Source organism: Filicampus tigris, chromosome 18, assembly GCF_054856515.1.
Source record: "Filicampus tigris isolate MCC_2025a chromosome 18, RoL_Ftig_1.0, whole genome shotgun sequence".
Taxonomy (NCBI): domain Eukaryota; kingdom Metazoa; phylum Chordata; class Actinopteri; order Syngnathiformes; family Syngnathidae; genus Filicampus; species Filicampus tigris.
Window position 1 is genome coordinate 14,238,094 of NC_141234.1, and position 15,770 is coordinate 14,253,863.

At 42.5% G+C, this 15,770-nt stretch overlaps 1 protein-coding gene across 1 annotated transcript in view; it reads right to left on the reverse strand.

Annotated features, from left to right (window-relative positions):
* Nucleotides 1-15,770, reverse strand: part of top2b (DNA topoisomerase II beta) — an 83,233-nt gene that overhangs the window by 46,377 nt on the left and 21,086 nt on the right. The window contains exons 15-17 of the mRNA XM_086013910.1: nucleotides 15,433-15,538; nucleotides 15,192-15,301; nucleotides 13,338-13,430 (exon numbers count right to left, since the gene is read on the reverse strand). Coding sequence (XP_085870036.1) covers nucleotides 13,338-13,430; nucleotides 15,192-15,301; nucleotides 15,433-15,538 — 309 coding nt within the window. The remainder of the gene's footprint in view (nucleotides 1-13,337; nucleotides 13,431-15,191; nucleotides 15,302-15,432; nucleotides 15,539-15,770) is intronic.

Below are 15,770 nucleotides of genomic sequence, written 5' to 3' on the forward strand. Positions count from 1 at the left end.
AAAAACATTTTCGTTTTTATTTTATTTCGTAAACGAAAATGTTTTTTTAATTTTAGTTTTCGTTAAATTGTTCGTTTTTGTTTACAATAATAACCTTGGTTCTCGCATAAGGATTTTTCGTGTGGTTCACCAGTTGCACTAAGGCGGACCAGCAGGCACACCAGCAAGTGGTGGAAACAGCAGGGAAAGTCATTGGGACTACTCTCTCCCGGAGATGAATACCATCTACGGCACTCGGTGTCTGAGAAGAGTGTGGAACATCCTGCTTGACTGCTAACACCCTACTCATCATCTGTTTCAACTCCTGCCCTCAGGGAGAAGGTATAAAGTAGGCCCATACAGGCCCGAACAACAAGATTGTCCAACAGCCTGTCTCCTCAGGCTGTAAGGCTGCTGAACTCTGTTCCTCTTCTTCGCCTCTCTTTGTCTCACTCCCATGAACAATTACTACATCCACGAGGACAATAGCTTTGATCAGGACTACGCATTGTTGCACCATCTTCATGAATTTGACAATATGTCCTTGCCCAGCACTTTATTTTTTATATACGCTCTGATGCTGTTTTTACTGTTACTATAATGATGCACTCATGTCATAACTGGCTAGATATTTACACTGGGTTACTTATGGGGTTTTGTAGTTTATGCAGCTGTGGCGATTTACATCGAATAGTGTTCATGCGTGTCAATGACAATGACAATAAATCTGGAATCTGAATCTGAATAAAGCCAAAGCAACAGGAGGGGCACCACAGACACCAGTGCCACCTTATTTCTTGCTCTTGGTGAGATGTAGCGTCAAAGACAAGTCATGTCTCATTTACTCTTCGCACAAAACTGAGACAAAGGCTAGTACACTCCAAAGACCAGACACCCCATATTCAGAAAAGCAATCTGGCGTATTAGATTAAGTGTAGTTAGGAAAGCACAGACTCAGAGAGTTTGGACGTGGATGGTATCGATTGCACTTCTGCACTTTCGCCTTCGAATCTACCTCACCTGCGCGTTGCGTTTTTACTCTTTTTAATTTTTGGAGACTATTTTTATCTTATTTTTTATTTATTTAAATTTTTGTTAATCTCTGGGTCGCTTGATCTCGCGGACTAGCATACAGCTAGCTTGAGACGGAAACGGGCTAGCTTGGGGCTAGCTTGGAGCTAGTGTATTAAAATGCCTTCAGACGACAGCGACGAACACAATGGCCTGCTGGAGAAGGCAAATAAGACAATCTCTGACCTAAGAAGGGATATTCGTCGTCTCTCAGAGGAGCTCCATGAGAAGGAATCGGTCATCTCTTGCTTCGCGACCCGTTTCCCCGAACTCTCCGCGGTGGTCATGAGAAGGCGCGCTCGTGAAATCCTGTCGGCGACAATGACGGCTGAGGCGGCTGGCCTCTCGGACACGGCGAAGTGGGATCCAATTGCCTGCCCGGGGCCATCCTGCTCGACACCGTTGCAGAGTGACACCTGGGTCAAGGTGGTGTCCCGCGGCCGGAGGGCCGGGGAGCAACCCCACCGCCCCCAACTGGTCCTGGGGAATCGGTTCGCCGCCCTGGCGAGTGAGTCTCCTGTTCCCATCACTGCACTACAGCAGTCGGAGACACCGACTGCTGCGTCCGACGCTGGGGCTGTGCTCCCAGGGGCTCCCTCGGATTCCCCGCCACCCACGGCGACGACCTCGGCCGGGAACCCCATGTTGGGCGGGTCCGCCGGTGACACGGCCGTCCACTCACGCGTCGGGCTGCTCCGGGACGCGGTGTCCCGGTACAAGGGTGGTCGGTGTCATCCACCGTCTTCACTCGGCCTCGGCGGAGCCATCCTGGACAGTGGGGTCGTGAATCTTCCGCCGGTGGTGAGTCCCTTGGCGTTCCCTCCTCACGTCACCCACCGACCACCGTTATAATTGGCGACAGCACCATTAGACGTACTCACTATCCCGGCTGCGTCACCCGCTGTTTTCCCGGAGCGAAAGTCATGGACATAGTTAACATCCTGCCGGGTGTTCTTGACTCTCTGCCATCATCCATTACCCGGCTCATCGTTCACGTTGGGACAAACGAGACAATACGCCGACAGTCTGAGCAGACGAAGAGAGACTTTCACGCCCTCTTTGCCTTGTTAAGAACCTGCGGTCTGTCGGTCTGGGTGAGTGGCATTTTGCCGGCATTGTCTCGCGGAGCCGAGCGCTTCAGCCGCCTTTTAAGCTTGAACACGTGGCTCCTACGCACTTGTGGCCACCTTGACTTTGCTTTTATTGACAACTTTAACCTATTCTGGAATCGCCCGTCTTTTTACCAGCCGGATGGTGTTCATCCGAACTCTCTTGGAAGCAAGATTTTAGCCGCTAACATCCACCATGTCGCAACCAATTCCACTCCCAGCTGACTCTTGTTTACCAATCATATTTCTTCTTCTACTCATAAACGCTGCAATGACAATGTCACTACCATCACTTACAGGCCAATACCAGCTGCTCACAGTACCACCACCCTCACTAGCTCCCCCTGCAGGCCCTCATTATCATTACCACTATCGGACAATTTTCCCATTGAAACCATCACCGGCAGACGCTTCCCTTGCACACACAAACAACGTGGTTTTAACAGTGGTAATCTAGTATATGTTAATACTGCTCATTCGTACCACCATGAGCGCACGTCCAGCACAATAATTAATCTGGCCGTGCTGAACGTGCGCTCCCTTTTAAACAAAACTTTTATCATAAACGACCTGATTTTAGACAATAATTTACATGGTATACTTTTGTCTGAGACATGGCTTGGTACAGATGCTCCAGTTGCTCTCAACGAGGCTTGCCCACCGAATTTTAACTTTTTATTTTCTACAAGGGATGGCAAAAGAGGAGGCGGGACTGCATCAATTTTTATTAATACTCTTTTATCAAAGGAGATCATTTTTAGCAGCTATTTATCCTTTGAACACCATGCCTTTGTTTTTAGCAGTCCCCCTATTCTCTGCATTACCGTCTATAGACCTCCCCATCATTCCACTTCTTTTATTACAGAATTTTCAGAATTCTTATCCATTTTATATTCCAGCTATAACAGGATATTAATAACTGGCGATTTTAATATACACATGGACAACATCTCGGACCCACTATCCAGAGATTTTTCAAACCTTTTAAACTGCTTGGATTTTAAACAGCACGTCTTGCAGCCAACTCACAACAGAGGACACACCCTGGATTTGGTTATAACCTATGGCTTGTCTGCTGGTGTGTCCTCTGTTGTTGACTTGGCAGTGTCAGACCACTACTGTGTCTATTTTAACATCGCCAGTTTTAACCGTCTAGCAGTCCCGGTCAGAACAGTGAAGAAACGCTACCTATCTTCTGAGGTGGCAGCAAATTTTATCGAGATCTTAAAAAACACTCCTGCTGACATTTTACCTGCACCCTGTGATCTTATTGTTGACAATTTTAACCTACATCTTAAATCATCATTAGATTCAGTAGCTCCACTTTTAATTAAAACAACAAAAACAAAGACTGTACCCCCGTGGAGAAACAATGCTATCAAAATATCAAAGAGAAAATGCAGGAGTGCAGAGAGGAGGTGGAGAAAAAGTAAACTTACAGTACACTATGAAATTTTATGCGAACAACTGAAATCTTACAATAAAACAGTAAAACTGGCAAGATCTTCCTATTTCTCAAACCTCATTACAGTCAATAAAAACAACCCCAGGGTTCTCTTCTCCACCTTTGAACTTTTAACTAGTTCTGATTTTAATAAGTCCCCACAGAGACCAACAGATGCTCTCTGTGAGGACTTTGCAGACCACTTCAGAAGTAAAATCGATGACATAAGATCCAGTCTTTTAGCCCGTCAAAACACAAGTTTTAATAAACCCGGACAATCATATTTACATGAGGAAACACTGGAAAGTTTTGCCCTGGTTGATGCAAGGACACTTGTTCGAGTTTTCTCCCAGGTAAACCCAACAACCTGCCTTTTGGATCCAATTCCCACATTTCTTTTTAAGACATTTTATGGATTTTTTGAAGAACAAATTTTAAATATAGTCAATTGCTCTCTTCAGACAGGCGTCTTCCCCGCTGCCTTTAAAACGGCGGTGGTGAAGCCCCTTCTGAAGAAGAGCGGTTCTGACCCGAGCGTTTTTAATAACTACAGACCCGTATCCAACTTACCGTTTTTAAGTAAGATTTTAGAAAAACTGGTTTTCATCCAGTTGAATCATTTTTTAAATACAAATAATATTTTGGAGAAATATCAATCTGGTTTTAGGATGAACCACAGTACGGAGACTGCTCTTTTAAGGATTTTAAATGATATTAGGTGCACTGCAGACGTGAGAAAACTCACAGTCTTGGTGCTACTGGATCTAAGCGCTGCTTTTGATACAGTAGATCACCAAATTTTATTAAATAGACTTAAAAATCTAGTGGGCATCTCTGGTACTGTTTTTGACTGGTTTTATTCCTATCTCACAGACCGATATTTCTTTGTAAGTATGGATACTTGTTCCTCTAAAACTCATGAAATTAAATGTGGGGTTCCTCAAGGTTCGATTTTAGGCCCCTTACTTTTTAATCTTTATATGCTTCCCCTCGGGGATGTCATCAGGGGACACGGCATCAGCTTTCACAGCTATGCTGATGACACGCAGCTGTATATTGCCGTGTCTCCTGATGACACAGGACCCATTGATACCCTTTTAAATTGCATTTTAGATATCAAGTCATGGATGGCAGATAATTTCCTACAGCTCAATGAGGACAAGACTGAGGTTTTAGTTATCGGTCCCGAAGGTCAGAGAGAGAAGCTTTTACCAAAACTACACATTTTTAATCCCTCACACTGTGTGAAGAACCTTGGCGTCATTTTTGACTCTGAGCTCAGTTTTATTCCTCATATTAAAAATGTAACCAAGATTGGTTTTTATCACCTTAAGAATATCGCCAGAGTCCGCCCGTTTCTCTCTCAGGCTAACACGGAAGTGCTGATGCATGCCTTTATTTCCTGTCGTTTAGATTACTGTAATGCCCTGCTCTCTGGCCTCCCGAAAAAGAGCATTTCACCACTGCAACTACTGCAGAATTCAGCCGCTCGGGTGCTGACGAGAACCAGAGGGCGGGAGCACATTACGCCAGTTTTGAAATTGCTGCATTGGCTCCCTGTGTGTTTCAGGATCGATTTTAAAGTACTTTTATTAGTTTATAAATGTGTTAATGGTCTTGGGCCATCTTATTTATCTGATTTGCTTTTATCATACCAGCCCTCGCGGATCCTGAGGTCCTCTGGCGCCGGCCTTTTATTTATGCCAAGGGTGAGGACCAAAATGCATGGCGAGGCTGCATTCAGCCATTTTGGTCCTCACCTTTGGAATAGCCTGCCAGAGGATGTCAGGTCTGCAGAGGCTGTTGATATTTTTAAGAGGAAGCTCAAGACACACCTTTTTAGTTTGGCTTTCAACAACTTTTAAATAATTTATCTTTTCTTTTGATTGAAGATAATTCTATGTTTTGCTTTGAATGTTTTAAAGCACTTTGAGTTGCATTTTTATGTATGAAAAGTGCTATATAAATAAAATGTGATTGATTGATTGATATTTGAAAAACCAACCAACCACTGAACAAGCGCATGGCAAAACACAGGCATGATAACTCTTGAGGTCAAGACTCAGCTGTATACCTGCACCAAACAGAGGAGCACTTTTTGAGGACAAAAATGTACATATTCTTGACAGACAAAATAGATCATCTACGTGAACGGGAAAAGACCATCTCAAAACAGAGTAGTCGGCTTACAACACCACCTATCGCCATTCACAATGCCGTCCGTCCTTTCAAACATTCCCAAGTAACTCAATGATTTTGCCTTCGCCAAACAACAAAAACACAGTTCCCATGACAGCAGAGGTAGCTACCTGCCTTTTTTACAAGTGAATGTAATATCAATGAGGGAGTTTCCACCCAACGACTTAGGCCCTGTCTACACGTCGCCGGGGTTTTTGAAAACGCCGGATATAAGCCTGCGGTTAGCCCTATCATCCGTCCCTGGAGTTTTTTCTGTGAAAACACAAAACTCCAGCCGCAGTGGAGATTTGTGGATACCTCCGGATGTCTCGAGATCCGCATTTTGCTGTGGACGGTTACACCCGGGTATTAATGTCGTCACAGTGTGACAATAATGTTTTGTCATTGCGCGACTTGTGTTTTCATGCGAGTCAACATGGATTCCCGCGGCGCTGCATTGGTTATAGCCATTCTCGAGGAGCTTTTTGCTTACTCATTTGTCCGCAGCCAACCACTGCTTCTCTTTGAAAGGTTTAAAAGTAATTCTGACCTCTTGTCGGTCCTCCCGAACGCGTTTGGCGCTGTGTTTTTGGTTTCGTAGAAGTGACATCAAAGGACAGAAGTTCCTTCTGAATGGACAGTATTTGGCTAACCACTGTCGCCTAGAGGCTTGGCGTGCGTTTGAAAACGCAGTTCCGCGGTTTCGTGTGGATGCGTTTTTTTATGTGTATTCCAACGCAGGCGGGGGGGAGGATATAAGGTTGTTAAAAAACCCCAGCTACATGTAGACAAGGCCTTATTGACCAACAAAGGACCCTCTGCCAGGCATTTAACGATGGTCGTTCGCATCCAAATAAACGATACCATTTCTGGAGGTGGGGCGCGGATTATATTAATATTAATGGAGAATTAATATTGTATTTTCTGGACTATAAGCCGCACCTTTATATAAGCCGCATCCACTCTATTTCAAAAACAAATAATCACAAGTCACTTTAATCATCTTCGCTGAAACCCATGAAGTTGTCTTCTTCTATGTTTAAAAATGAGATATCTACCTCATTTACAGAACGATTTTGAACTGTTAATGTAACACGGCAGCAACTTTGCTGATTAAAACGGAACAGAACCAAGATAAAATAACCAGTACTTATCTTCATTTCACTTCCCGCTGCCGCCTCCAACGTCTCACCATAGAATCATTGACTCTAAGTTTGCATGCAGTAGCGTGGTTTCCTTCTTGGATAGCAAGATCGATGGCCTTCGAGAGCTGGGCACTTGACCCTTTTTTGACGGTCCATCCTCCGTCCTCGACCTGGTTACCTTTCCGTCCTCGTCCCTCTGTCCTTATTAATAATAATTATCGTCCTCGACCCCGTCCGTCCTCGACCTTTTAAAGCGCTTCCGTCCTTGCATTCTGTCGCCCCTCCACCCCCCCCCAAAAAAAACCCCTCTGTGCACTAATAAACATTATTAAAAGATCATTACCGGCAACACAAGACTGTCGTGATGTGATGAAGATGATGCTGATGTTGAGTGGAGCAAACCAGGCGACATCAGGAGAATATTTAAGATTGCGTAATAACGCAATAATATTGCGTTTTATTGCAAAACGTTTACGTTTTAACTAGGGATGGGAATTTCGACTAATTTGCCCGCCGACTAGTCTCAAATTTTATTTGCGACTAGTCAACTAGTCTATAAGAAAGAAAACTTGAAATTTAATACATATTGAACTCAAAGTTTAAAATGCAAATGATTTGTGTATTTACAGTAGGGGCTATTTCAGTCCAAACATTCAGGACAGTTTGTGAATTTAAATTCTATTAATGTAACAACAACTGACTGGATAAAAGTGAACAATTGAAAGAGAAATATATTTATGATACATTTGCCAATGCAATGCATGGCATTTATTATGAATAATGTAATGAGTAATGACACCGACTTCCAGTCCAGCAGGGTCTCATCCGCCATATGTTAGGTGCATTATCATGCACACAGGCGACGACTTTATTTTCTAGTGTCACGTACCCATCACACTACGCAGGAGAGCAGCCAAGGTTTCAGCTGTGTGTAATTCCTCCAAGGCGCATGAAGCACACAGCTGCGGAGATGTCCTCTCAAATCTCTCTCTTGGTGCTCAGCTTGTTTACAGAGGCTGAGGCGTGAGGAACAAGATGCGTGATACTTAATGCAGCGTCTAACCGACTAGTAAAATACTAAACGTTTAATAAATCGTAGGCGGTTAAACGGTTAAACGACTAGTCGCGCACATCCCTAGTTTTAACGCAAGAAGTTTTCATTTTTTATAAAATAATTATTGCAAAACAAGGCAAGGTTATTAAGACTTCCACTTCCGGGTCGTTTAAATGTATATGCTGGTAGAGATTTATACGTTCTAAAGATGTCCCACACAAGGACATACTTGGCATGCAAAGGGATAAGGTACTAAATGTTAACAGTTAGTTAACAAAACAAAATTGCTATCCTGGATTACACACACATGACAGGCTGGGCGTGTTATGTCAGTCAGTGAAATGGCTAACTCCTGTGGCATTATGTGTTGAACCACTAGAGGGCAGAATATGCATGTGCAATGTGACTACTGGGAACGCATGAAAAGCGTTCTGCGGGCAATAAATGAAGGCAGCTCCGTAGAAGAGAACATGCAGTGGGCTTGCTTTTTAAAAGAGCACAACACCTTCAGTCTGTACTTGACCCGGTTAAGGACAAAAAGTCGAACAGACGAAAACCCACTTCCGTCCTTGCTTAGTCCGTCCTTTTTAAAAGACTTCTCGTCCTCCGTCGGTCCATCCACAAAATGGGCCATTCAGTCGCTGGGACGGATTGCCCAGCACTCTCGCCTTAAACTTAAAGCTTGTATCATATGAACTTCTTCGTGTGGGTTCTGTTGGATTTTGACCCACATTTAATAACTGAACACACTCCAGTTTGTCAGTTAATGTCCACCTTTTATTGCTCTACTTCCGCATACCACCCAATGCAATGCCTAGTGCTTAACCTAATGCATAGCGCCCTTGCCTGTTCAACTCCTCCACCTGCAGTCACATGCTGTTAATGGTGTCTTCTAGGGCTGTTCGATTTTGCCTAACAAGAAAATGCCGATTATTTTCTCTCAAACCCGATTTTACGATTACGATTTCTTTGTAAAATAAAAAATAATGAAAAATGAAGTATTTTGAATGTCTTTTATTTAAACTTAATTTTGCTTTTTTTTCCACTCAAAATGACAGTCAATTTAACTTAATACACACAGAACAATCCATTGGGTTTAACAGCATTTTACTTACACAATAGATTTCAGATCTGTTCTTAATTAAACCAATAATGAAAGAAGAAAGTGCATATACCATCTGAAACGAAATCATCAACATGAGAGAAGTCTGTAAACCAAACAGCCTGTCAGCAAGTCAATTTGCCAACCAGCTAGTGACTAGCCTTTCACCTATCTCCCTGGTCTTACTTAAACATAAATCAATGATTAGTGCAAAACTGTCACTCAATAATACAATGCACTGTCAAGCTTAAGTATGCATAAGAATGCATAGTCATGGCCAGAGGTCCGTTGTAGAGGAGAAACGCCTTTCAGACGTTGAGTTACTTGCTCACGGGTTGTATTGTACATGCGGGGCACACACTACACTATAGATCTATATTTGCCCGATTTATTAACTAAACGCACACTTGCCTGAGCAAATAGCACAATCGCACCGGTGTTGTTGTAGTTTTTCCGGACTGCGCGCTTGTGGGAGGAAGCGGAAATGCAGAGGATACACCAAAGATAAAAAAATCGAACATGCCGATTTGAGCGTTTTTTACATCGTTTTATCCTGAAAATTCGGTTTCGGTTCAAAATTGCTTAATCGAGCAGCCCTAGTGTCTTCAATACATCACAAGTTCCATGACGGAGGGGTGAGGGTTTGAAAATAATTAACTGTTTGTAATTTGTCGTCCATGGTTTAATAAAAGTGATAAAGAAAAAGTAGCGTATTCTTTTTTTCATTGATTTTTTCTTAGGTTTGATTCTAATTCCGGTTAGAGCGCCCCCTAGTGATGGAAGAAAAGTCCACAGAATAGCCGCACCTTTATATAAACTGCATGGTTCAAAACCTAGGAAAAAAGTAGAGGCTTCTAGTCCGGAAAATACAGTAGTTCAGTTTTCCACAGCTACTCAGGTTGGTCTGTTCTAACCAAGCCTTGTGGCATGAACTGATGAAGCCTTCTTGGATTAGAGACGCCACAGCTGGGCACGTCCTCCGTCCGCGAGAAAAAACGCGTCTGTGCATGACGCGCCGCGGAAGAGATGCTAATGGCAGAGGTTTATTTAAAGCCCACTAGCTGGCAAATTTACTATACAAACCCGCTGTGGACACGCTTCAAACGCGCCACTAGTAGTTAGCCAACTGCGCGTACTTACTTCCTTTGGGAGCCCCGACAGGAACGAAAGCTGCGCACTACACACGCTCGGTCCACACAGAGGGGAGTGTCAGCCACTTGATTGCGATGTCGAAACCTTTTTTGTTTGGTTTTGCCAGTCGTCGTCTTTTACCAAGAAAAAGCTCTCCCAGCGTTCCTTCTTCGTCATCTCATTCTTCTTCTCCTTGCTTTTCTTCTCCCCTCCGTGCACAGCGCACAGCAATCCCGCCAGGGCTTCCAGTGTAAGTGTAACATTATGACTTCGTTTCCAATTTATATTTTCATTTTTGTATATTCATTTTGGTATTGCATATATTATTTTGTGTCCGCTGATAGTGTAGTGGTACACACGCCTGAGTTGTGTGCGGGCAGCGTGGGATCGATTCCCGCTCAGTGACAGTGTCTATGCGTGCCCTGCGACTGGCTGGCGACCAGTTCGGGGTGTAGTCTGCCTTCGCCCATTGACGGCTGGGATAGGCTCCAGCAACTCCCCGCGACCCTGTATAGGATAAGCGGTTTGGATGATGATATATTATTTTGTATTTATTATTTTTCTAACACGCTGCAATATTGTGTTGTGAGTATATATATATATATATATATTTTTTTTTTTAGCCTGCTTAAGTATTTGTTCCTTTTGGGGTTGGTTTGTTTTGCGCATTTCCGGAGTGAAGAAGAAAGAGAGAGAGGTGAATTAAGAGCGGAGGTTGTTCAACTTCAATGAAGACGCAACAAAACACTGTATGTACTGCTGTCGGTTGTTTAAGTACAGAAGACGCCAGAAGAAGTGCATGAACTCGACCTTGATGAACTCGACCTTGATGAACTCGACCTTGATGAACTCGACATGCTCGTGTCATCCGCAAACACGTAACTGCGGCAAAGAAAATGTGTTACAGTTTCATTCCAAGTCGGGGGGCGTCATTTCAAAAAGACAGCGACAACAATGGATATCGTGCCTGCTACAACAAAGGGACCTAGATGACTAGACGATGTATTTAATTGTATTGCGAAAACGATCCGGAAGGTGGCGGCGAAGGTGGTGTGTGTACGTGTAGCTTCTTTACACACACATACATAGGGTTGGGCATCGTTTGAATTTGGATGATTCCGGTTCCGAGTCCGGTTCTTTGATTCGATTCCGGTTCCTAACAAATCTCGTTATTTTTGGACAAATCACATGAACTTCTATGTTATTTAAATTTATGAACTTTTTACTGTTTGTGAACTTTACCATTAATTACTCAATGGGCTGTTTTAACCAGTATATTTATTTTAATATTTTTGCATTATTATTTAGCATTATTTGTCACAAGAGCTTTATTTTTGAGAAGTTCAAGACAATACAATCATGCAGCTGTTACTGAAAGCATGCTACTGAACACCAATTGATTGGCTAACCTTGTCTTTCTTTTGAAAGAAAATATCCATGACAAACACAATGCTGCATTTTAAGGGCAAGCAAGGAAAGTCTATCTAATCCAAGCAGTCTATTTAACCATGCTCTATGTGTATATTTACAGTATGTATGTACTGTATATGCTGCAGCTGTGTATGCTATAAGCTAAATATTAGCTGAATATGTGCATTTGTGTGTCGAACTTGTTGGCTCAATGTTGGCATTAGACGTACTTAGCAGATTCTGACTTTGTGTCGCATCGCGTCAGTTCTATGGCAGGGCGTCGGCCGAATGAGCCAGCCGGCCCGGCCCGGGCAGGATCACCAACCCCGCAAAGGACGACTGCTGTCACTGCGGTGTCCCAGCGGCCGCCGCAGCTGTGAAGATCCGTGGGAAATGCCCAGCGCAGGCCTAAAGTCGCTGTGGCCACGGCCCAGGCTTACTGGCCGGCACGAAGTGCGTGGAGGGGCTGACCGAGAGGAGCACTGCAGCTCGAGTGTGGGCGAGCTACCATGCTATTTGAGACGCAGCTTCGGTGGCAGGAGCATGGGGCTGGCGCCGTGTGCACACTTTTTATTTTATTTATTTATTTTTTTAATTGGTCATACTCCGTTCGTGCTTCTTCCACGCGGCTAACTAGGAATCGAAACTTAGCACCGACATTCCAAAACCCGAACGGTTCCGGGAGAACCATAATGATGGTCCCGGTTCCACTCGATTCCCGATTCTCCGTGCCCAACCCTACACATATGTGACATAACACCCACGCCGCTGCCAAACTAGTTTGCTTCGCAACAGCAATGAGCTGCGTGGTGGATCCTCTCCTCAGTGGCAACAAATAAATAGCCGGGCCGAGCCGGGGGAAACTGTACGTCATCACAACATGTGACATAACGGACCGATCACAAGAAAGAATGCGCGCTGAGCTGTATTCTGACATATTTCTGACGTGTGCGCATGCATGTATGTGTGACATCTCGCCAACATTACTCACAGCACAATGCGTCGGTCATGTGATGCAATGCGGTAGTTGTCGCGGGAGTGTAAAGAAGCCTAAAGAAGCTTTTCGGCGAGGAGGTTGAGATGAACTTGGCCGCCTCGCGACCTTGCACCCGCATGAGTGCCAATAAGTGGGCCGGACTAAAATCTACCTCCGCCCTTGCTTAGTCCACCTGTTTTTTTCAAATGTGTCACCCCCATCCTCCGCCCCAAAAATGGGTATTCGTCCGGGACGGACCGTTCTGCCCAGCTCTGATAGACGCAAGATATTCTAAGTCAAACAGAGCTGACCAGTTGTGACTGTTGTCAAAATGTATGTGTGCAATGTACGGAGGTTACATGCATGTACATGTGAGCGAGCTGAGCCACTCGATTTATCACCACTCATCTATTTTATTCCCACTCATTTGCTCCTCCTCTCTCTGTTGAAACCCGTTTCTTCTTTGGCTGTTAATCTTTTGATGGCTTAATAAAAGTGATAAAACACAATATACTGGATGTGCAACTTCAAAAGCCTATAGGCTCACCATTTAACATCACAGGACGTCCATGAATCAAATCGTCTTATGAGCGGGTGTGATCCTATAGCCAACTGTCATTTATTTGCAATGGTCCAGTTCAAGTTGAGTTTAGACGCAAAATGCAATGTGTGGTGTGCCTCAGAAGTACAGTATGTCATAAAAAATCTTAACCTATAAATTCTATTGAATTCACTAACCTCAGGGAGACCATGAATTCTTCTTTGCCGTCTGTCCTCCATGAAGTTGGTGAGCCACTCCTTCCTGTCATCTGTTTTCTTCTTACTGAAGGCCTAAAACAAAAACAACCAACATTTTTAAGTTGTACGGGGAAGACTTGAATACTTTAAGATTTTAATAATAATAATAACAATCACCATCATCAAAATAATAAAATCAAACATGTATATTGTGTCATTCAAGGGAATCAAGTATACTAAAGAGTACCATATGAGTGTAATTAGTACTACCCCTGGCAAAAATTACAGCATTACCAGTCTTGAAGGATGTTAATTCAGTTGTTTAATTAGGAGAAAAAAAGCAGATCACAGACATGACACAAACCTAAAGTAATTTCAAACGGCAACTATCTTGCTTTAAGAAACACTAAAAGAATCAATAAAAAAATGTGGGAGTCAGTAACAGATATATATACATGAAGACAGTTGGGATAGCGCATGACTGGTCAAGCCTATTTCTTTGTGAATGCTGTTATTATGTACAAAAACAGAATATTGTTGTTTTTTTTTATGAGCAAATTTTTTTTTTTTTTACAATATCTTGAGCTTTTATACAGTATCGTGAGCTTTTTACATATCGCATATATTACATATATATATATATATATATATATATATATATATATATATATATATATATATATATATATATATATATATAAACAAAACAAATGAAATAAATACAATATATGGATGCATTTTCTGTCCGGTGAATGTTTAATCTGCATGCTTTTGGAATGCGGAGGAATCTGAAGCACCCACAATTTGCTAGCTTCAAGAGATTCTTAAAATCGTTCTTGTCATTCTGAGTGAAATGGAAAAAAAAAGAGGACAAATTAAGATCATAATGGCAACCTTTACATTTTGTGGCAACCTTGCTCTGGGGTGAGCAAAAAGGTGCTTACGACTTTGGGAGAATGCGCGGGCGGCCAGATTTGACAGGGATTGCCCTCCAGGATGATGCGTAAATAATATACTTGAGTCGATGGGAGGATCTGCGCAGACCAAAGTGTGCGCAGCTGCGTGCCATTTCTGCCTTAGGTACACAGGAGAACATGCCCCAATGTGAATTTAAAGTGGAACTCAAGACAAAAAAATTATTTGCAATAATATGTTTGATGTGTCTAAACAAGCCACATTCTGATTAATATATCATTAGTTTAATAAGAATTAAGTCCTTCATCACTCTCATGGGGAGCGATGGCGGCCATAATTTTCAGTAGATATAGCGCAAACTTGGCAGACGTTATAATATGTCACTCCTCTAATTCTATGTACCAACATCGAATGCCAATATAGTCAAAATTAATCTGCATAACCTTCAAATCTTAGCATGTATGGTTAGTGGAGCACATTTAATTGAAATTGTGAGAATATTCAAGTCAATGCAACTTATCAGGTGAGTCGTGTGGTGTGTCAAACGGAATTTTAGGGCTTAGTATGTGCGCCACCCTGGGGCAAATTAGTGAGGAAAACAAGAAATATCCACGAAGGGAGATGCATATTTTTCAAAATGTTCACAGTGCTATGTGAAAGAGTGTAGGAGGAAAAGCAATTACAAAGGTTGGCAGACTATGCTAAATCTAAATTTCATTGTAGAAGTGCTTTGTCCAAATAAGGAATTTGCCTGGCTCTGTTTTACTGTTTATAAACGTTTCTTTTTTTGGAGTGACAGAATGATTAGTACTGCAAACCACTAACTCATATCCACTTAAGAGTAAACACATTCTTCTTCTGTAAATGACAGTTATTGGCACTCAGTGTGATTTTTTTTTAAATCAATTTACTCCAAAAGAGGAGTTATCTTGAACTCACCAAAGTGATGGCAGCATCGTCTTCAGCACCATTGTATCGAAACGTGATGCGATGCTTCTCCATTTCGGCAAAATATTCTTTAGCCTCTTTGCTTGTACTTGTACCCAAACCTATAAAATACATTTACCATGATCATAAGGAAATAACAATAATCAATACATCAATGTACCGCTAACTATAAATTTTAATGTAGATTATCATTTTTGGTGTACTGTGTAAAATGACTGTGTGAACAGCAAACCTTTGTAGTACTTTACATGCCAGGTTTTATAGTTTTCCGTGTGTTTCTTCCACTCGTCAAACTCTGGAATGCTGTAAAAGGCCAGCTCTTGCTTATTCTTGGAAACCTTCAGAAAATACAATTGGGCCATCAGCAATACCGGTAGTAACTATAGTCACATATTATCATAAAAAACTTTGGGTTTTTTGTCAAAGGTTAACTGGCTTCACAGGTACTTTCAAGATGGGGTCACGCTTTTCAACATAATTGATGTGACAATTTTTAACATTGTGCGTTTCTGAGAAAGGTTTGCAAAAGTATACAGTCATATTATTTCATCAACCCATCTTACATTGCTG